The sequence below is a fragment of the Bos javanicus genome, chromosome 14 (assembly GCF_032452875.1).
Source record: "Bos javanicus breed banteng chromosome 14, ARS-OSU_banteng_1.0, whole genome shotgun sequence".
In the NCBI taxonomy this organism is placed as follows: Eukaryota; Metazoa; Chordata; class Mammalia; order Artiodactyla; family Bovidae; genus Bos; species Bos javanicus.
The window spans coordinates 21201527-21222357 of record NC_083881.1 but is presented as its reverse complement, the minus strand read 5'-3'; the positions used below and the strand labels follow the sequence as shown (position 1 = coordinate 21222357).

General features: G+C 40.8%; 1 protein-coding gene and 1 long non-coding RNA gene across 10 annotated transcripts in view; both read left to right on the top strand.

The window, feature by feature from the left end:
• Positions 1-20831, top strand: part of PCMTD1 (protein-L-isoaspartate (D-aspartate) O-methyltransferase domain containing 1) — a 48228-nt gene that overhangs the window by 16538 nt on the left and 10859 nt on the right. For 5 of the 9 annotated variants that reach the window (XM_061438728.1, XM_061438731.1, XM_061438730.1 and 2 more), the window contains 2 exons: positions 2093-2524; positions 14959-15061. The exons of 1 other annotated variant lie outside the window; for it this stretch is intronic. In XM_061438728.1, coding sequence (XP_061294712.1) covers positions 2218-2524; positions 14959-15061 — 410 coding nt within the window. In that variant the 5' untranslated portion in view covers positions 2093-2217. The remainder of the gene's footprint in view (positions 1-2092; positions 2525-14958; positions 15062-20831) is intronic. 3 more of the 9 variants (XM_061438732.1, XM_061438733.1, XM_061438736.1) reach the window with 1 other exon arrangement.
• Positions 2531-12511, top strand: LOC133260413 (uncharacterized). The gene is made up of 2 exons (XR_009740806.1): positions 2531-7070; positions 8214-12511. It is a non-coding gene; the product is annotated as an uncharacterized LOC133260413 (long non-coding RNA).

Here is a 20831-nt window from a genome sequence, read left to right as displayed (position 1 = left end):
TTATCTCCATGTCATTACTCTGTTGACTGTGAGCTCATTTGTGTGTTGGGATTCTCTGGTGGCTCAAACAGTAAAGAATCTGCCTGCAATGCAGGAGACCTAGGTTCAATCCCTGGGTTGGGAAGATCCCCGGGAAAAGGAAATGGCAACCTACTTCAGTATTCTTGCCCGAAGAATTCCATGAACAGAAGAGCTTGGCGGGCTACAGTCCACAGAGACAGTCCACAGGCAAAGAGTTGGACATGACTGAGCAACTAAGTAACTTTCATTTGTGTTAAAGAAACATGCATCCTAGCAGGTTGTACCTTATATTCCGGGAAGCCTTTCCTGACTTCCTCCTGCATTACCCTTTGAGCTTTCTGTTCAGATCTGTTTGTCTTTCCTACCAGACTAGAGGGAAAGGAGTCAGGGAAGTCTGCTTCCACAGGGTGTGGTGCACCTGGGTGACAAGGTCGTGTTCTCTCTAGCCTTCTGAGTGCCTGTGTCTAAGGCCTGTAGCGGTAGATCTGAAACACAGATGCCCTGCACTTTCTAAATGGAGATGTAATTTCCCGTGTTAATACTTGACTTACTGTCACCTGAAAGGGCTTCCCTAGTGGCTCAGACAGTAAAGTGTCTGCCTGCAGTGCTGGAGACTCGGGTTTGATCCCTGGCTCGGGAAGATGCCCTGCAGAAGGAAGTGGCACGCCACTCCAGTACTTGTGCCTGGAAAATCCCATGGACAGAGGACCTGGTAGGCTACCTTCCATGGGGTCGTGACGAGTCGGACATGACTGAGCGACTTAAGTTACTTACTGTCACCTGTAGTAGATGTTCCTAAGCTGCAGTAGACTCAGGGGCCTCTGGGAATTCAGGAGCCTTCTGAAATTGTATGCAAAACTTCCAGTTTGTTCATTTTTTAGTAGAGAGAGGGGAGTTTATGGTCAGACTCTCAGAGGGGGGAAGTAGGAGAAGACGAGGGGCTCAGGCAGTGGGGCAGCCTGCTGGTGCGGGACCCTGCTCCTCTCACTGCTTCTCTCTTCTCTAGTTCCTGGCCAGAGTGTGCGTCAGAACGCTTGTTTTTGGCCATGGCTATTTCATTTCTCACTTTCCCCCTTATCTGATTTATTAATTCAGAATTTAATTGATATATGAGTTTGCTTATTAACTTGTTGAATAAAGCTTAAATTGTGTATTCAGTATTGAAATTCTTATTTTAACAAGTTGTACTTATGTTTCCATTCAACTATGCTGAGTTTGTTAAAGAAGTTGTTGTACGCATGTGTGTATAACTTACGTTCTAGTGCTTAAACTATTAAAAGTTGTTAACAAAGTTTGTGGTCTCATCGTGACAGAATTTACCAAAGAAAATCTTAAGAGTTGTATATGTATATATATATGTATGTATATATATATATATATATATAGATTTAAATACACACACATTTTAAATATGTGAGTCTCTTTTTAAGTTCCATTTTGTATTCAGTGATTAGGTAATATGTTCTTCTGTTAACATTTTGAATTTATGTGGTGTGTTTAGGAATTGTTAATGGATTGTTTAGGAATTTTAAATGAAGTAACACGTGCATATTTATCTAGGCTTTCCACACTCTGTAGAAGTCCATGTGACTCAGTGATGACGAGCATGGTCTCTGAAGTCTAGACCAGCAGGGACCTCACCCCAGCAGCATCACCTTCCAGAGCAGCATTGTCCTCTATGGCAGCCACTGGTCACGTGGGGCTGTTCAGCACTTGGAGTGTGGCTGGTGTGACTGGCTGGATTTTTAGGTGTATTTAATTTTAATCAGCCTATGTCTTGGCAGCCCTGTGTGAACTGTGGCTGCTATACTGGGCCTTACAAGATGAGGTGACTTGACTCTTCTGTGTCCCAGGTTTCCTCTCTGGAGAGATGAGATCACACTTAAGCTACCCTTTGTGGTGGTTTTAAGAATAAATACTATATTTAAGGAGCTTAACTCTGTGCCTGGAAGAGACTATGTCCTTGAGAAGTGGTCGTTAGTTACAATGACTATTATATATTTAATAAACTAGAATTACTTTTCTTTTGAGCATTCATTTAAACCTGTTTATTTTTATTCTTCCCTTTCAGGATTAATTTATTTTTGGAAATCAAGTGCAATATTAAAAGGAAAACAAAACCACACTACATTATTGGAAGCCATTTCTGCTAATTTTATTACAGTTTAAAATTTATGGTTTGATTTGAATACTATCATGGGAGGAGCTGTGAGTGCTGGGGAAGATAATGATGACTTAATTGATAACTTAAAAGAAGCCCAGTATATCCGCACTGAAAGAGTGGAGCAAGCCTTCAGAGCGATTGATCGCGGAGATTACTATTTGGAAGGCTACCGAGACAATGCGTACAAAGACTTAGCCTGGAAGCATGGCAACATACACTTGTCAGCACCTTGCATTTATTCTGAAGTTATGGAAGCATTGAAACTTCAACCAGGATTGTCTTTTCTTAACCTGGGAAGTGGAACCGGATATTTAAGTACAATGGTGGGCTTAATTTTAGGTAATTTTATTTTTGTAAAATTCTTTTTTAAAAAGTAAGCTGAGTTTGTACTGCTGTTTCTGATTTACAGGGTTTATAACTTTGTATACAGCATATGTTTGAATGCTCAAAGTAGTTCCTTCCTTCCTTAAGGTCAGAGTAGTCATCTTTTCTTATTTTCAGCCCTGACCCCCATAGTTAACTTTGCTTTCAGTGCTAGACGTGAAAAGTTCTTGGAACTGTTTTTGATCCTCCAACCACTGTCTGTACTGTAACAACTGAGCAGTTGGCAGGTGAGAGGCTCCAGAGCATCTTGTAGCCTACTTGAGGTCAAGCATCCTGACAGCGGCTGGGAGAGTTTGGTGGGCCCTGGTGTCCTGTGCTGAAAGGGGTGGTGCTGTACTTGTTAGGGATCTAGAACCCTGTGGGGGGCGGAAGATGTGGCACTGCTGGGGCAAAGCACAGGACGCAGGGCGGAGAAGAGGGGGAAGAGCGTGGGTTGTTAATGTGTCCGCCAAGCGTTATTTCTGAAGCAAGGGAACAGCAGTAATCAGAAGGGACAGCTAGCACTGCCTTCACAAAGCTTCCTGGTACTCACGATGAAGGCTTGGCATTGCTGAAAGCACTTGACACAGTCTAGTAACTTGTTTAGTGTTCCCAGTAACCATGTGAAGTGTGTATTGTCATGGTTCCTGTGTGTTTAAACTGAGTCACTGAAGTTCAGTGACTTGCCTGTGGTCCCATAGCTAGGAGATGAGAGCTGTGAAGTTGAGCCTGTGTGTGGACAAAGCATGCCAGGGGAGACACTGCTGAAAGGCATGGTGACCTCGGGCGGAGGATGGACAACCACAGCTCACAGCTCCCTTTGGTGTTTGCTGGGCACCACCACGTGACAGGCATCAAGGTGCAACACCAAGGCCCATGTGACACAGACTTGCCCTGGGGTTTGCAGACTAGACTGGCGGGGGTGGAGAGACAGGAAGTGAGCGGTTCTTATCCCATGTGATGTTTCCTGTGGCTGAGGTGTCGTCCCAGGTTACAGGGTCGAGGCTGTGGCTTACAGTTCACTCTGGAGTGCGGGGGAATCATTGGAGGACTTTAGAGAAATGACTGTGATCCCCCTGTGACTAAGCAGTCCTGATTTTTTTTGATTATCCTAGTGTCAATATTAGTAATGTCCTTTTTGTTGCCAAAGTGTCCCAGTTTGGACAGTAAATTATGTGCTCACATCGTATAGCTTCAGGCGTTTTCAAGCCTGAAATCCCATTGCTCCGTGCTGGCTGTCTCTACTCTTTTTCTCCCAGTCATGGAGCCTGCAGTTGTTTCACTTAAAAGAAGCCTGTTTATCTCACTACGGAGTCAGTTCCTGATACGTAGTAACTGGTCAGAAAGGTGACATTATTCATTTTTGCCCAGAGAGAAGGTAAGCAGTTTGCATTTACATTTGGTGATCTCTGTGATTCTGAGATAGCATTTTCATCAGGTTGGGATTCCAAGAAATCCAACTCTTGTATCATGAGAGCCTCTAGAAAAGGGATCCAGGATTTGAGAGGATCTCCAAATCCAAGGAGCAGAGTGGAGTGGTAGAGAGAGCTTCTTCCCAAAGTGGGCTTGCTGTCCTTGAGTCAGTGTGCTTCTTTACCAGCTCTAGCCACTAGGGCTCGAGTCCAGCCTCAGATAAGTGTTCTGCTCCTCCAGCTGGTTAGCTGGCTCCTGATGCAGGCGGGAGTTTAGCCAAAGGCCTGGCGGAGAGAAAAGGAATCACAGTTAGCAGCCTTGCTGACTCAATCCATTCCCTAGTCCTGGTCCCTAAGAAATGGGCTTCCTGGGGCTAGCTGCTTTTGTGGGCCATCCGCCAACTTTATTGACTTTTTTTTTTTAATTGGAGGGAAATTGCTTTACAATGTTTTTTTGGTCTTTGCAGTACAACAGCATGAATCAGCCATAATTGTACACATATCCCCTCCCTCTTGAGCTTTCCACACCTCATCTCAGCCCTCTAGGTCATCACAGAGCGCCAGGCTGGGCTCACTGTGTTATTCAGCAGCTTCCCGCTAGCTGTCTGTTTTACATATGGTAGTGTGTGTATGTCAGTGCCTCTTTTCTTAATTTGTCCCACCCTCTCCTTCCCCTGCTATGTCCACAAGTCCATTCTCTGTGTTTGCATCTCCATTCCTATCCTGCAGATAGGTTCATCAGTACTGTTTTTCTAGATTTCATGTATATGCGTTAATTTATTGTGTCTGGAATGTTTCCTCCTCCAACCTGAAGGCAGTGTGGAAACACAGACCCTTGTGTGGCAGTCCATAGGGAGGACATCTCCTCCTGCTCCCAGGCTCCAGGGAGTCACAAGTGTTCAGTCACAGGCATGACCACCCTTACTGGATATTGTTCGGGGATTCGTCTGTGTGTGTTCCTGCAGTCAGGATCAAGGTATAATTTCTCTCCTTTTGATGAGGAAAGTATTTGATGAGAAAGATAAAAACTTTTTAAAAGGAAAGAAAGAACAGAGCCTGTAAAACTGTGATTACAGTTAATCTTGCATCTCTCCAGCTTCTGAGAAGCTAATCATTTTTCTGCTGCTCCCCTTGTTTGGTTTGTGTTTCTTGAGCATTTAATTAAATCGAGGGGACACTTCCACAGAAATCACTTAGCACTCACTCCAGAGGAGGGTGCTTACATGCTCCCTGTAATTATTTGAGTGTGGTGCCTCAGGCTGGGTCCTGGTGCTTCCCATGACCTTGTCTTATTAAGTTCTGATAGCACCCTGGCACTCAGCACTGCCCTTCAGTCACAAGACGAGGGTGACAGGTGCTCCCTGGTAACAGCAGCTCTCATCCAGGGACGTGCTGGTGTAATCTGGGGGTCCAGGCTAAGGCGGGGAGAGTGGGGGTCTGTGGAGGAGGCCTCTTGGGGAATCTCTACCTTGCAGTCTTGAGAGCTCTTGTTCAGTGAGAGGAGTTAGGTTTATCCTCACTTCAGGAGATTTCTCATGATTAAAGTATACTTGAAGCAGTTATTCATAAATGGAATTTATTTTTGCCCCACACAGAGAAGATGGATGATTCCAAGTTCTAAATTGTACCTCATTTCAGATAACTTGTTTAGTTTCCAGTTGAAGATACATTCATATTCTAAGAGTCTTCCTATGAAGAACTGTCACAGAGAATCTAGTCCTTCATTGATGAAGGTAATCCATTTTGAGAGCCCTTCCATCACCCCGTGAAGATTCCCTCCCCCAGCCCCTGGCAGCCGCTTGCCTCTTTGCTGTCTCTAGGTTTTCTTTTTCTGTGCAGTTCATGTCAGTGGGATCGTGTAGCGTATGATCTTTCTGTATGCTTGCTTTCCCTGAGTGTTAGATTTTCAGGGTTCACCCGTGCTGTGACATGTATCATTACTCCATTCCTCTTGGTGGCTGAGCAACACTGTGTTGTGTGGGTAGACCGCATTTTGTTTGTTCTTTCACCACTTGATGCCTGTTTTGAATGATGCTGATGTGAACATTCATGTGTAAGACTTGGTGGAGACATCCATTTTCATTTCTCTCAGGTGGATTCCTAGGAGTGAGATTGCTGGACTGTATGGTAAGTTTGTGTTTAACTTTTTAAGAACTTGCCAAACTTTTCTGGAGTGGCTGCACCATTTTCTGTTCCCACCAACAATGTATGAGGGTTCCAGTTTCTCCATATCTTCACTGGTAGTGTTTTGTTTTATTTTAAATAGCATCTTCGTGGGCATAACATGGTATCTTGTGGTTTAAACTTGTACCTCCCTGATGACTAATGATGTAGAGCGTTATGTTCCTATGATTTTTGGTCATTCCTCTATCTTCTTTGGTGAAATGTCTATTCAGCTGTTTGCTCCACTTTTAAATTACATTGTTGGCATCCTTATTATTAATGAGTTGTAAGTGTTCTTTTAAGTACAAGCCCTTTTTCAGAAGTATGATTTTCAAATCTCTCTTCATTTCCTTTTAAGCACCCCTTTAGAAAACTCTCATGCCTCCCTTGAGGCCCGAGAGTGAGGGAGATCCAGAGCCTCCTTTCCCCTATCCCTTTTTTTCTGGACAGAACACAGTTCTGCAGGTTTCCATGGTTCTCTCTAAGGCAGATTTTCTTCTCTGCATTAAGCTAAACTTCAGTTTTCCCTCTATCTTTTTACCCTACTTTTTTTTTTTTTTTTTAAGGAATTACAGACTATTCTTGGTATGTGCTTTATTTTGGGCTGTGAGTAAATCTATTTTGAAAAGAACCCTTTCCTTTAGGCTACTAAGATTTTCTGAAATCAGTAAAGCTCCTTACCATTTAAACTGTTTGTTCTTAGTCCTAGTTGGGCTTCTGTGTATTTTTTTTCTGTCCATATACCCTGAAGGAAAAGGCAACCCACTCCAGTATTCTTGCCTGGAGAATCCGATGGACAGAGGAACCTGGCGGGCTACAGTCCATGGGGTCGCAAGAGTCGGACACGACTGAGTGACTTTGACTTGACTGACCCTGTATCAGGGACTTCCCAGGTGGCTCAGTGATGAAGAATCCGCCTGCCAGTGCAGCAGCTGCAGGAGACTCAGGTTTGGTCCCTGGTTTGGGCAGATACCCTGGAGGAGGAAATAGCAACCCATTCTTGTATTCTGCCTGTGGGAAATCCCATGGATGTAGGAGCCTGGTGTGCTGTATAGTCCATAGGATTGCAGAGAGATGGGCATGACTGAGCATACACACACATGTACAAGTTTTAGAAATTTTGCAAATTTTACAGTAATTTGAGTATATTTCCCTATTAGAGGTTGAAAGGCAGTTCCTTCAGTGCTGTGAAGGGTGTCAGGTGGATCTCTTGGCATAGTGAGGCATCTTGAGTTTTTACTTTCAGGCTTAACTCCCCAATCTGCATTATCTGTCAGCTGAGCACAGTTGAGCTGTATTTGTGAATTTGCTTCCTTTCTGAAGTGTGTCTGTAACCCTCACGTCAGTATTCGTCACTGGTGCATGTGTTCTGGGACGGAGTGAGTTGCTCTCTGGACATGGTGCCCCTGGGCCAGGTCAGGGGTGCAGTCCTGCTCATGTCTCAGGGCAGTGGCCAGAGGATGCACTCACAGCATGGTGCAAACAACTCTGGTGCTGGGCCAGTTTCTTCTGGAGCTCATTTCTTTCATAAAAGAAAACAGACTCTTCTAGGGTGAGTTCTTAGGACTGAAAATTGTTGTCTGTTTGAGGTAGGTATATATGTGTAGTATATGCACACTCTTCCCTTGAAGCTATTTGCATATTGTTTTTCTGGACTTTATAGAACATAAACTACCACAAATAATGAGTACTGACTGGATGCTTCAGAAAATGACTAAACCTTTCTCAGTTTGTGTATCTGTATGAAATAATTTGTGAATCTCCAGTTTTCCAGTGAGGCACTACTCTGGAGCGGGCTCCGTGGCCTCAGCTCTCTCCTCAGTCTTTCCTGGGCTGAGATGTGCTGGACTAGCGCCCATGTGAGCGGCTTACCTGTATCGCAGGGCTGCACCTGCACTGGCCTTCACACCCTGTGTGGGCGGCTCCTGCAGCATCAGCCTGGCCACCATCCCATGCCTTCTGCCTGCAAAGATTCTTTTGATGGATTTCACTCCTCTTTGCGTTTCCTTTATAGACACTTACTTTAGCCTGTTGTGGAAGCTTCTTTGCCTTCAGCCTGTGGTGAAGGGCGGCTCCTCTTCTGTCTTCAGGTTACCTCCACGTGCAGAGGATTCACAGGTTTCCAGCACCAGGTCTCTCTGCGGAGCTGTGGACACTGCATCTTCCAAGCTGACCAACAAACTGGATACTTGATTTTCCTGTGCTTACTGCATATCTCTTCTTCAGTGTGCACGAGATTCTGAAAGTTCAACCTGTCTCCACCTCGAGTGACCCTTCCTCACCCTAGCCACACACCAGAGCAGTTGAGGTTGGCTTCTGCCCCCTGTGTATCTATTGGTGACTCAAGGCAGAAACCTGAACACCACTCTCTCTTCTCTCTAATTATATTTGGTGGAATAGGCAATACGTTCACTGAGTTAAATAATCCAAAAGAATCAAAAGGCATACTTTTAAAGATTTTCCTTACCTGCCTCTCCTCCACTTTGTCTGGTTGCCCTCCCCACTTGAAGAACAGCGTATGGAGCCCTGGGAACACCTCCGCTTCTGCACAGACTCAATGTTTATGGGGATGATGGTTGACTTGAAATCAGAAGAATATTCTTAGGTACATGAAGGAAAATATGAATTGCATTTTAGAAGATTTCTAGCAAGCCGCTAAAATTAATAAATTTATTTTGAATGGAATATACTTTTCTGTGTAAGATGTACTTCTGTACAATGCCTCATTCTGTGATGAAATAGATGTGACACTTGGTTTTTTGCCAGTATACTTATAAAGACATGAAAAATACACATTTTTATGCTTTGTATAGATGATTGGCCTCAGTCTTACTTGTAAACCTTTTTAAATTTGGGACCATAGCTCCCTTTATGTACATTTATCTTTCTTCAAAGAGTATTTGTTATGTGTGCCTTTGTGCGAGCTGCTGAGCATACGGCTGTGCAGAAGACATCCCACATATTGTGCGTGTTATTTCTGAACCAGCAGCAGGAGCATTGAGTCAGTTTTGTTGGCTGTTCTTCATTTAGGTCAGGAAATAGTTGTTGAGTATCGATGTGTCTTGGTTACTTGTGACTTGATCACATGCATTGGCCCTGGAGTGTCTTTTGCAGGTGAATACACAGTGCAGCGAAAGAGCTGATGAAATGGCTTCCAGGGGAAGAGGACTGATAACGAATGCTGTTTACATTGCCTTTTAAACCATGTTCTGTTATGTTATAGTTGAGCATACCTTCTCAGTTTACTGACTTTGCTTTGGTGTAATGTTCCAGTGTAGACATGTGAGTTGCAGTTGTAAATTACTCAGCCACGTTAGACTTGGTGGGTATTATCAGCCCACTGGGTGGAGGTATCTAAAGCAGCTGGTTCTGACATCTGTTCTTGATAGTTTGACATTTTAGGAATGCATTTTACTTTGGGCCTTGAGCCTTTGGTCCATAATTGTTTAAACCAACCTTTTCAGATTTTGTTAAACATATTTTTCAGATTTGGGTGGTGTTTAGTCACTAAGTCACGTCCAACTCTTTTGTGATCCCACGGACTGTAGCCCCCCAGGCTCCTCTGTCCATGGAAAGAATATTGGAGCGGGTTGCCATTTTCTCCTCCACGGGATCTTCCTGACCCAGGGATTGACCCAGGATCCCGACCCTGCAGTGGCAGGTGGATTCTTTACTGCTGAGCCACCTGGGGAACCAGCGCTTCATTCCATAAGCTGAGGGAAGCCCACAGGACTGGAACTTCCTCTTTAATTGCAAAACTTGCCTCACAAGGCCAATGACAAACCTAGAGAGCAGGTTTCTAGTCTTAGGTGTGCCCTGCTAGCCAAAGAATTTGAAGCTTTAACGTGGTAAGATTGAGTAAACGTTCGACAGTGCTTTTTTAACGTCATATAATCAAATGGAGAAACCATAGGAAAATAGGTGTATCTTAGTAAGTTTCTCTTAATTTGGTTGTGATTCCTTAATCTTTGGCTGATTCATTTTCTTCCCCATTCTTTTGTCTCCCTTTGTACTGCTTTGTCTTTTTGCAGTACACTGGCAGGGTGTTCTCAGAAAGAGACCTGCTCATGTCTGCTCTCCACCTGTTATTACTGTCTCTGAATCCTTATAAAGTTACTCCTGAATCTTCCCAAAGATGCCCGGAATTAGTAACGAAGTATCATTGCAGTTTATTTAAGGGTGTTTTTCCATATATAGTTGACCTTCCATATCCAGGGTTTGAGGATTCATCTCCCAAGCAAAACTTGAATTTATCGCATGCTGGCAACTGTATACATAGCATTTACATTGTATTTACAACTGTATGCATAACATTCACATTTACATTGTATTGGGTATTGAGTAGTTGAGACAGTTAGGGGAGGATGTACAGATGTGCAGGTCATATATGCAAATACTCCTCCCATTTATACAAGGGACCTGTGTGTCCACAGTCCGTAGATTTTGGTATTTTCAGGGTCTGGTCCTAGAGTCAGCCCCCCACCATTCTCCCCCAATCCCCATATACCGAAGGATGACTGTATGTTTTAATTCTTGCTGAGAAACTTTTCACTAGTTTCCTAAAAACCAAATAACTGGTTCACTTACTCCCTCTTGTGGTAAATACTTAGTTTTATCCTGATGCTTTTATTTGTGGTTGTTAATCTCTCTCTTTTTTTGTGTGTGTGGTGGTTATCTCTCTATGTCATTTTACCCAAGACAGCACAGATCTGATAGTCCAAAGAGATTTAAACACACATTTAGGTTGGGCACTGCAGTAATGAGGGGAGTGTTGATAGTGTGATCACAAAGATGCCCGTTAGGGTCACCTGCAGTGCCTGGGCCTCTCCCTGAGGGACTCCCTGCCTCTGTTCACAGTTTAAATCAGAATAAATTTAATCTACTTTTACATTTAATTTAAAAATTCTCAGGTTATTCTAATGTGCAGTCAGGGTAGACAACCACTTATAAACAGGCTGCGGTTTTGGTGCTGTGGTTAACATAGTGTTCGCAAAGAGAGCATGCTTTAATTTTTGGTGATTTGTAGCTGTCTTGTATTTTATGGTATGAAAGACTCTGACATCATTTAGTGATTTCCCACAGACCCATTTTACACAGTAGAAAGGACCTCACGGGGAACGTGACTGGTCTGACTGCAGCTGTAGGAGCCAGAGTTGGAAACTGAGGCACTGGCCTTGAATCCGCTGTGTCTCCCCCTGCACCCCCCGGCCCCCTCCACCTGCCCCAGTGACTGAGTAAGTGCATCTTTAGGGCTCCTCTAGTCACGTACCGTGTGCTGTGAAGTGGTCTTGCTAAGGCTGTTCCACAGATTAGCTCTCCACAAAGGACGGAGGGCACAGCGTCCTCGGCTCATGCTGCTCTCAGGTTCCCACGCCTGCCAGGGCAGCCTTCCACCTGCACACCACACTCTGTCACCTTTCTGGTACTTCAGAGAGGAGAGGAGTAAGGGGTATATAGATGAGAAATGGAGGTGTTGATAGACTCCTGATAGCTAGACATAATAATCGGTGACCTTTATGTATAAGTTCTGATTATTGACTAACTGGAAAGTGATAAATAAGCTAATTCAAGTACCACAAAAGAAAAACATTCTCTAGAGATTATTATTATATTGACATTGTATTTGTTACTGCTCTTAGTAAATGAACTTTTGCCAGCCTTAAAAATAATTTCTAATATAGGGTATCTAGGTTTTTCTAATAATTGTATTTGTCTTAATAAATGTTGACTTCTGTGTAAGTTTCTCTTTCAATACTTAGCTATTAAAGATAGTGGTCAACTGTTAGTACTTTGATTTTTTTTTAAATAATTGTATGACAGGGTTTTTAAAGTTAAAAAAATTGTATGACAGAAATTAAACATTTATTATTTCTAGAAAGATCTCTTCCCATTGGCACATACAGAGTAACGTTGGAATCTGCTCAGTGCAGTCAGATTCATGCTAACATCATGTTAGATGATGTTAGGAAATCTTAGGCTTTGCTTTTGTGTGCCTTTTTCATTTTCTCCAGTGACAGCTTATATCTTTCTGTTAGAATTATTTTGTATTATTTATCCATTTCTTTGAAAATAGTGTACTTAAAAAAAAAATCTCTGAGTAGCACATCACTTTTTGGTTGAAAAAGTTGTGCATGCCTGTGTTGACACACTTTAGACAACAGGGTGTAATGGTGGAAATGCCTCTTCCCACCCAGACCTCTTCGTCCCCTTCCTTGGAAGCAGCTGCATATTTTTCAGTTTTCTATGTCCTATTTTTCTGTTCTGTTTAATACAGGTGTCAAATGAACTGTAATAAAAAGCATCACATACACTTCTATCATATCCTCGATGTGTTCTACTTGTATATCACATTCTAAATAAATGAGATGTTGGTGACATTGCCATATAAGTTCTGCCTTCTATTAGTGCATTCTTTTCAGTATATTAATTACTGTTTAATTTATTAGTGATAATAAAGATATACCTCCATGTTGTTTTAAAATTAAACAAGTCCATCCATTAAATCATCAGTGGTGTTTGTATCAGAATTAATAATAGTATGTACATTTATCTGTCAAATCCATTGTATGTTAATGAAATTGTCTTTATTTTGTGTCAAGGTGATGTGAAAAAGTCTTAAATTTTCTTAGCAAACTTTAAGCCTTATTTCTAAAAGTTGCCACTTTGTTCTTAGATATTATGTGAGCAGAAAGCAAGAAAAGGAAAATGAGACCAGAGCTGTCTTAAGTGACAGAGTATGTAGTCCCTTTTGGTCCAGAGCACTCAAGTTGACTCCCTCTGCTAGTAAAGCAGTTTGAAATACTGAATAGCAGCCTAGACTTCTACATTCTTTACTTGACACCTTTCTTAGAGTGCTTATTCATTCAGTTCTATTGGAAACTTCAACCCTAGAAATATTGGCCTTTTAGTGATTTCTCATCCATACAACTAGATTCTTAATAGTTAATGAAAATATAAAAGTCTCTTAATGTTTTACATTCAATGGATTGCTATAAAAGGGTAAGAGAAAAATTAGATTTCCTAGAGCAATATTTTCCTTACTATGTTTATAATGTTAAGTAATTGTAGTGTAATTTGAGGTTTTTAAATGAGGAGAACTTTGTTCATCATCATTATTCATCATTGACTCAATGGACATGAATTTGAGCAAACTCTGGGAGGTGGTGAAGGACACGGAAGCCTGGTGTGCTATAGTCCATGGGTCGCAAAGAGTCGGACACGACTGAGTGACCGAACAACAACAAGACAAAACTTTATTCAGGGTTTCTTAGCCTTTTTTGTTTCCTTAAGGAAGTCCAAGTTTTCACACTACTCAAGACTGAATACTAAAAAAGTGGCATCACTGTATGTACTTCTCTGTTTAATTTTTTTTTTGCCATTTTCATTTATTTTTTGAAAAAAAGAAAATTCTAAGTTTTGTCTATTTGTCTTTGTTAATAATAAGGAATTATAAGAGATCTTAAATAATATTGAGTGGATGCTCTAATTTGCAGATAAAGGCTAATGGTTTGATGAAACAAAAACCGAGAAGTGAAAAGATTACATTGATCAGAATAACTTAAAAAAAAGTATAAAAGCAGCAAAGGAATTTAATGCTGTTACGTGGTATGATGGATCAAGTACCTTTTTACTTAATCTTTTCATCTAAATACATTTTTCAAGTAGCATCAGTTTTTTTTTTTTTTTTCAAAGCAAATCAGTAGAAATATAGTAGGTTTATCTGCTTTCGACTTGAAGATGGTTTCCGAACATTTGGTTTAATTTTTGTCATTCGGTAATTCCTAGATTACAAGCTGGTATTTTCATACCCTTCCTGTACATTCAAAAATGTTCATTTGAATGTAAATGTGATTTTTTGGTTATTTTAAAGTTCTTCGAGGTCCGTAGCACTCCCATATATGTTGTGTTTTTAATGGCATTCAGTAGGGGCACATTCAGGTAGTTCCAAAGATATGTACCAGATAACCAAAAAATAACACCCATGCACCAACCACCGCCCCCCCCCCCCACCCCCACACACTTTTTTCTGGGAGACCAGTTGCAAAGTAAGATAAAAATATAACTAAAATTTGGAAAAAGAAATGTAGAGTGAAAAACCCGATTGGCTCAGTGTCAGAAGTCTGGGAGGAGCGAGGTGACTAGGTGAGATAGTGTGTCACTGTCAGGGGGTCGCAGAGCAGGCAGGAAACACAGTCGCCTTAGGAAATAGGAATCCAGGTGGTCGTGTTCTCGGCCAGGACCAGGGTTGGGGAAGGAGCCATCCCGGGACTGTCCCCCCTGCTCCTCATTCCTGGATGGTCACCCATCCTTGGCTGTGTACAGGAAGAAATACCAAGTAAGAAGTCAGAAGTGCACTGGAACAGGAGCGTCTACCAGCTTTGCCCAGTGGCCACACTCCCTTGGACCCTGGGAGCTCTAGGGACAGAGGGTGTGGTCTCAGCCCTGGAAGAATTTACTGGGCAATGGGTGCACACCTGTGTCAGCCCATGGATTCAGACATTTGAGAGTTAACAAAGCTTTTTAACAGGTGATAAATAATGGTAAATTATGATGGCAAAATGGAAAACAATGGCAAATGACTTAAACTTCATATAGAAATGTGATTATTTCTTTGGTGATATTGTCCTGACAGATAAAATATACTCCTGAGAGAACTCTTTATGACTGACTTTTTTAAAGCAATGTAAATATATTTCCATATAGCTTTATAAATCTGTGGCCAGCAGATACATTTTGAGTTCTCTTTAAATGCTCCTATGATAGATAAATGAACAAATTAAAAGAGCTCTGTAAAGGCATTCTTAATGTTTATAAATGCTGCTGCTACAATTGCAGGTCCTTTTGGAATAAATCATGGGATTGAACTTCATTCAGATGTGGTGGAATATGCCAAGGAAAAACTGGAGAGCTTCATCAAAAATAGTGATAGCTTTGATAAGTAAGTATTCATATCTATGGTTTTGCTTTGAAAGCACTTGATAAGTAGATAGAGTGACATGTGTGTTCCTCACTACTGTTAGTTCATTGATCCTGGCTTGATTGAGTGCAGCAAAAATCAGCACGCTATAAAATGCAAGAGGAAAGTAAGTTAGAAAACTATGTTCTAATTCTTACTCTGTGTAAACATACAGTAGATTACAAGTAAATAACTTTTAGGTTTTAATTATATGCTGTTGTCAATTTATTAGTAGGGTGTTGTTCCATTCATTAATGTCACACAGGTACCTTTTCTGAAGATAGAAGTTAAAGATGTTCCTGGCCATAGAATCTTTGGCAACTGTGTTTATACCTTTGGGGATAGTAATTTAATATGAGCGATACCTCTTAGCATATGGAGGACTTTTTCTTAAAAACATAAAGTTACTTAATAATATAGCTAAATGAAATTATCATAGAAATATATCACTATGTCCTTTGAGAAATCTGTTTCTAAAACCATTGTTCTGAACTACTTTCCCTTGGGAAAAATACTGCACAGGCGTTGGTCCTTGCAGGAAAGTCTGTTTGGTGTGTCATGTCCCTAAATTCAGCAAGCAGTGATGGTAATGTGGATAGTACTGTGAAGCTGAAAAATTTAGATGGCATTTTTCTCTCAGCTAGTCATATTTTCAGAGAAGGGCTAACAAAGGATGAGAATTGAGCTTAAAACTTAGTCACTTTACATGACAGAGCTTTGGTCCAGAGTTCTGGTCCAGAGTTCCAACCCAGCTTGTTGGGTGTGAGCCTCCCTCACTCGGCTCTGATCTGGCCATGGCCGTGGCCATAGAGGTGAGAGATCTACGAGTGGGCAGGGGTCTAAGCTGAAGGTTGTCTTCTGAGTTCAGGCATCTCCTGGCATGTCTCCCCCATTTGCCTCCCTCCTCTGCCTCCCACACCCTGGCAGTGGCACTTGGTGGGCTGAGGAACTTAAGCCTGTGCTGCAGCTTCAGTCCTCAGTACAGAGGGAGGGCTGGGGTGTGTGGGAGGGGTGTCCAGACCTGAGACCAGTGAGCCGGGAGAGTGCACGTGCTGGGGTTTGGGTTTGTTCTGTAATCAGTCCGTTGAGTTTGAGCAGGTCACTGGAATCTTCTGTACCAGTTTGCTGAACACTGTCCTTTTATCTTATTCTGTCTTAATAAATAGTTAACCTTTAATTCACATTTTTGAATCATTTTTCAAGCGCTTACCATGTTGGTTCATATTCTGTTTCCATTTCCAAGAAAAACATACTGTTTGGCAGAAATAAAATGGATTTTAGTCCAAGTTACTTTGTAAGAAATTGAGATTCAATTGTAGTACGCTTTGTGTCTTCATCATTTCTGTTTGTCTTAGTGGTATGGTAAGTGCTAAAAATGTGGGCATGGGTATTTTCATATTGTTTATTAGAACTGTGGAATTTTGTGGAATTTATTGAATTTCTATTGTAAGTATTTGTTTTGGTGTTGAAACTTAATTATACATATAAGACCATTTGAATACAATTAAACTTAGCAAATATGAAAGTAATATTAGTAAAAGCATATATTTAAGGTTTATCTTAATATATTAGATAATAATACATTTCAGGTATTAACACATAAAGGCACAGATAATTCACTTTTGGGTCATTAATCAGGCAGAACAAGCTCAAGGAAGAACTTTGAATCATGGAAGCACCTCTACAGTATCTATGGAGACAAGTCTTGCTGACAAGGGCATGGTCCTGGCAAACAGTAAAACATGTCATTCTTTAAAGTCTTTCTTTTGCTTTAAATTAATTTATTTCAATTGGAGAGTAATTACTTTATAATATCCTGATGGTTTTTGCCATACATCATCATGAATTGGCCACAGGTATACATATGTCCCCCCAATCCTGAATCCCCCTCTCTCTTTCCTCCCCACCTATCCCTCCGGGTTGTCCCGGAGCGCTGGCTTTCTGTGTCGATGTAATTTAAATATTGAATAATCTAGAACACAGTTAAGTTTGAAGGCTACATGTGTTTAAGTGTCTCAAGTTTAAAAAAATTGTCTAAAATTGTTTTCATGTAATCATGAGATACCAAATGTCCTTCACTTGTATTTCTTGAGTGTTGTTGTTAGACCGTGTTGTACAGGTTTGTTATTCTTAAAATGGTGAATCATCTCAAATACGGTGATATGACTGACCTAAATGTTTCTTCATAATTTTTAATGGTCTTATTATTTTAGTTAAAATAATCAGGCTTTATAATATGGTTGTTTCTGAAATGTTACTTTTAAAACAGATTCTTCTGTTAATAGACTATTCTTAAAAAAACAGTCCTGGAAATGTTACCTATTTTGGTTTTCAGGTAGCTTCTGAAATAGTAGTTGTGTACTTCAGATTATAAAGGTATCTTGCTTACCAAGGTAGCAGGTACTGGCAAATGCTTCGTTTTGCATAAAGTCATGACTTGGTTGGAAGTTAAGTAGTCAAAGCTGATGGGTCATTTAATGGACTCCTTTTGGGGTCATTTATCATTTGATTTTGGTTATAGAAATGATAAAGATGTAGCAATTTTCTTCCTGTCTTTATGTTTTGATGATTTCTTTGCGATTTTTCTTGGTGTTTGTGGAGAATATTTCTATTTACTTTCAGTTTTTAAATTTGAAAAACTTGCCATGCAAAGTGACTTTAAAAATTATATTCCTAAGCAGTTTTACTATATTTAGTTGTTTACAGATCATCAAAATACTTGTTTTAATTAATAAAATATAAAGTAACTCAGGAAACAAAATTGCTATTTATGTATCCCTTAGGACTTAGGACCAGGCCACCTTGATTGTGTGTAACAGGAGGACAATAGAAAGCTAAAACCTAATATTTATCCAGTATTATTTATCCTCTTGGTTTGGATCTTACCAGTTCCTTTTTCAAAAGTATTATATCACTTATGATTTAAACTGTATCTTTGAAGTTCTCTTATATGTATCAGAGATCATAATAAACTCCCAAATATAGTAGGTAAGAATAGAGTCAATAAACTACTCAACATAAGAATGTATAATGTAAGATAATAAATTTTAAAAAAAGTGCAGGTGTGTGTTTTTGTGTATGCTTTATAAAGGAGCCTTGGTTCCTGAGTCTTGAAGGTACTATTTCTTCTTTCAGAAAAAAATATCCTTAATACAGTGTTAATACTCGTAAACTTTGTTTCTGTGTCTTAGTTCTGTATCAGCAAACGCGAAGATTTGGTGAGGCTACTGTGAGTTTACTGTGCTCCGAGGCGAGAGAGAAGGCAGGTTCTCCAGTGTGGTTTCTGCCTGTGCTCTGCCTCCGATGTTCCCAGACTCACTGACCTGCCCTTAGGAACTGACGCTTGATTTCACAGGTTCTCTAAAACACTGGCAAGCGTCTGAAGGAGCAGATAGTAAATATTTCTGGTGTCTTGGGCTAGGTGGTCTTTGTGGCAGTACACAGCCTTCCTCAGGTGCTCTGAGCAGGTGTGGGTGAGGGGTTCCGTCCACTTCATTGGAGCAAGTGCAGGTCGCGTGCAACCTGTTGTCCGCAGCGTGCTGACCTGGTCTGCTCTTCACACGCGTTCTCCAGGACGTCCTTACTTTAGCCCATTTCTGTTGTAAAGTCTTCCAGCCCCAGGTTTATAGTCCCTTGGGTATCTGGCTTTCATGGGGGAAGGCCAGATCATCTGAATCAGTTTTGTGCATGTACCATAAGCGAAACAGTCTCTCCAGCTGTGTTTACTTGGAAGAGGAGGTCAGATAAAAGGAGCCTGGATTATACCCTGTAAGTGCTTTGTGAGTTGATAATTGGCATAGCATTTATTCACAACTACATGTATGTGTTTGTGTAATATGTGTAAATGTGCATGCAGCTGACCTGACTCCTTGGAGGGCATGCTTTGGGGTGAGCTGTTTTCCTGTGAGACAATAGGTCCTGTCTCCTCCCCCCTCCAAGGACACTGTACCTTGTTTTGGAAATGCTGTCCTGCCAGAAGCCACATGAGTGCAGCTTTGTCTGCTTTATTGAAGATTTTCATTCTGTTTGCATGGAGGACCATTGTTTCCTGTAGTTTGTTGTATAAATGAGTCACAATGTGAGTACTGAAGACAGTAATGAAATTATGAAAATGACAGCAGCTAATGTGTGTCGTCTGCACCATTCTCAGCTGTACCCACAGTCCTGGAGGCAGTGTTGGTGTCCATGTTTCCCAGATGGGAGGACAGGACCAGACAGGCCGTAACTTCAGCCAGGCCTGTCTTGTTGTTTAGTTCTGATTTAGCTATAATGATATAAAAACGGATATATTCTAATGTTCTTCCCAACAGTCAGATTGCCAATGAATTACAGTCTAGCAGCTTAGCTCCAGATAACAGAGGTTGAAGCGGCACCTTTATTTTCGTCATTTGTTTTTCTCTAGGTTAGAATTTAGGGAGTGCTCTTAGCCTGGTTAAATGCATGATAACCTTTTTATCACAGAGAACACGTGCCCTGTTCATTAATGAGACTTGCCTCTGGGGTGGATGTCTGGGGGTCAGAGATGAGCTGGAGAGGCTGTGCCTTCTTCAGGTGTAGTCAAGGTATAAATTCTAAATTAAATTCAGGGTTAGCGTAGTCATTTACATTTTAGAAGATTTAATGGATGTATGGCTGGGTGTAGTATCCTAATTTTATTTTTGATTATAGGCTCCTTTTTCACGTAATTGATATTGGATTGGAGAAAATGAAATGATACTGTGTTCTGTCACCTTTATCACTGGAGCAGTCGCACTTCATCTTGAAGAGAATTGTGGCATACTTGAAGAAGTTTTGCTATCTGTAGATACATAGTCAACATTATTTTGAACTCTTTCTACGATAGTTGAACATTTGGGTATATCGGTCATGTTCAGATGGTAGTTTTATGAGAAATACAGGTTTTAAACACAGTTTTTAAACATGACAGACATTCAAATGGTGGGACAGAGAAATGCTTAAAAATAGTCCTCTAAGCTATCAGTTATGTATTTTAACATCAGTTAGAAACGGTATGAGGGGAGGTTTGATAGCTTCTGACACATTATTGGGAAAAGAAGAAATTATTCCAAGAATAAAACACTGACAGAAATAAAAGTTTGTAGCCCAAGTTATTTTATAAGAAATTATTGTTGAAATATGAAGGCTCACTCTCATATCATGTACCGTTCACGCTTCCTTTAAAATGTTTAGAGATTGGTTTTGGTCCTATGGCGTTTCCTAAAGCTCTGTTCAGTGAAAAATCTGTGTATTTACTCTTAACACTTTGCTTTAAATAATGTTTAAATTATTCTGAGGTGAGTTTGGTGCAGTTGGAAGGGAAACCTCTTATAAAGGTAAAGTCTTTGTTTTTAAAATTTTGTAAAATTCAATAGCTTAATTCTTGGTTATAAGAGTTTTTAATGGTATAACTGTATTTGGAAAAGAAGAGATGATTATTTTCCTGGGTTTTCTTCCCAGTGGAAGGTTGTGAAGTTTGTCTTGTTTTAATGAAGTTGTCATAGCTGTCACAGTTCAAAACGCACATTTTGACAAAGTGTTTTAAGAAAAAGAAGTATCTGTGATTAATTTGGCAGGTTGTTTTGGGTGAGGTATGAGAACACTATAGGAGTCTTTCCTGTGTCCCTGAAATCCTTTATTGCGCTGGAACGATAGTCTAAAATGTTGATGACAGCATCCTGTGGCACGTGATAATCTAGGTGTGCAAATTTTCAGCCCCGATTTCAACAGTGTATTGAAGGGGAATGTTGTTTTT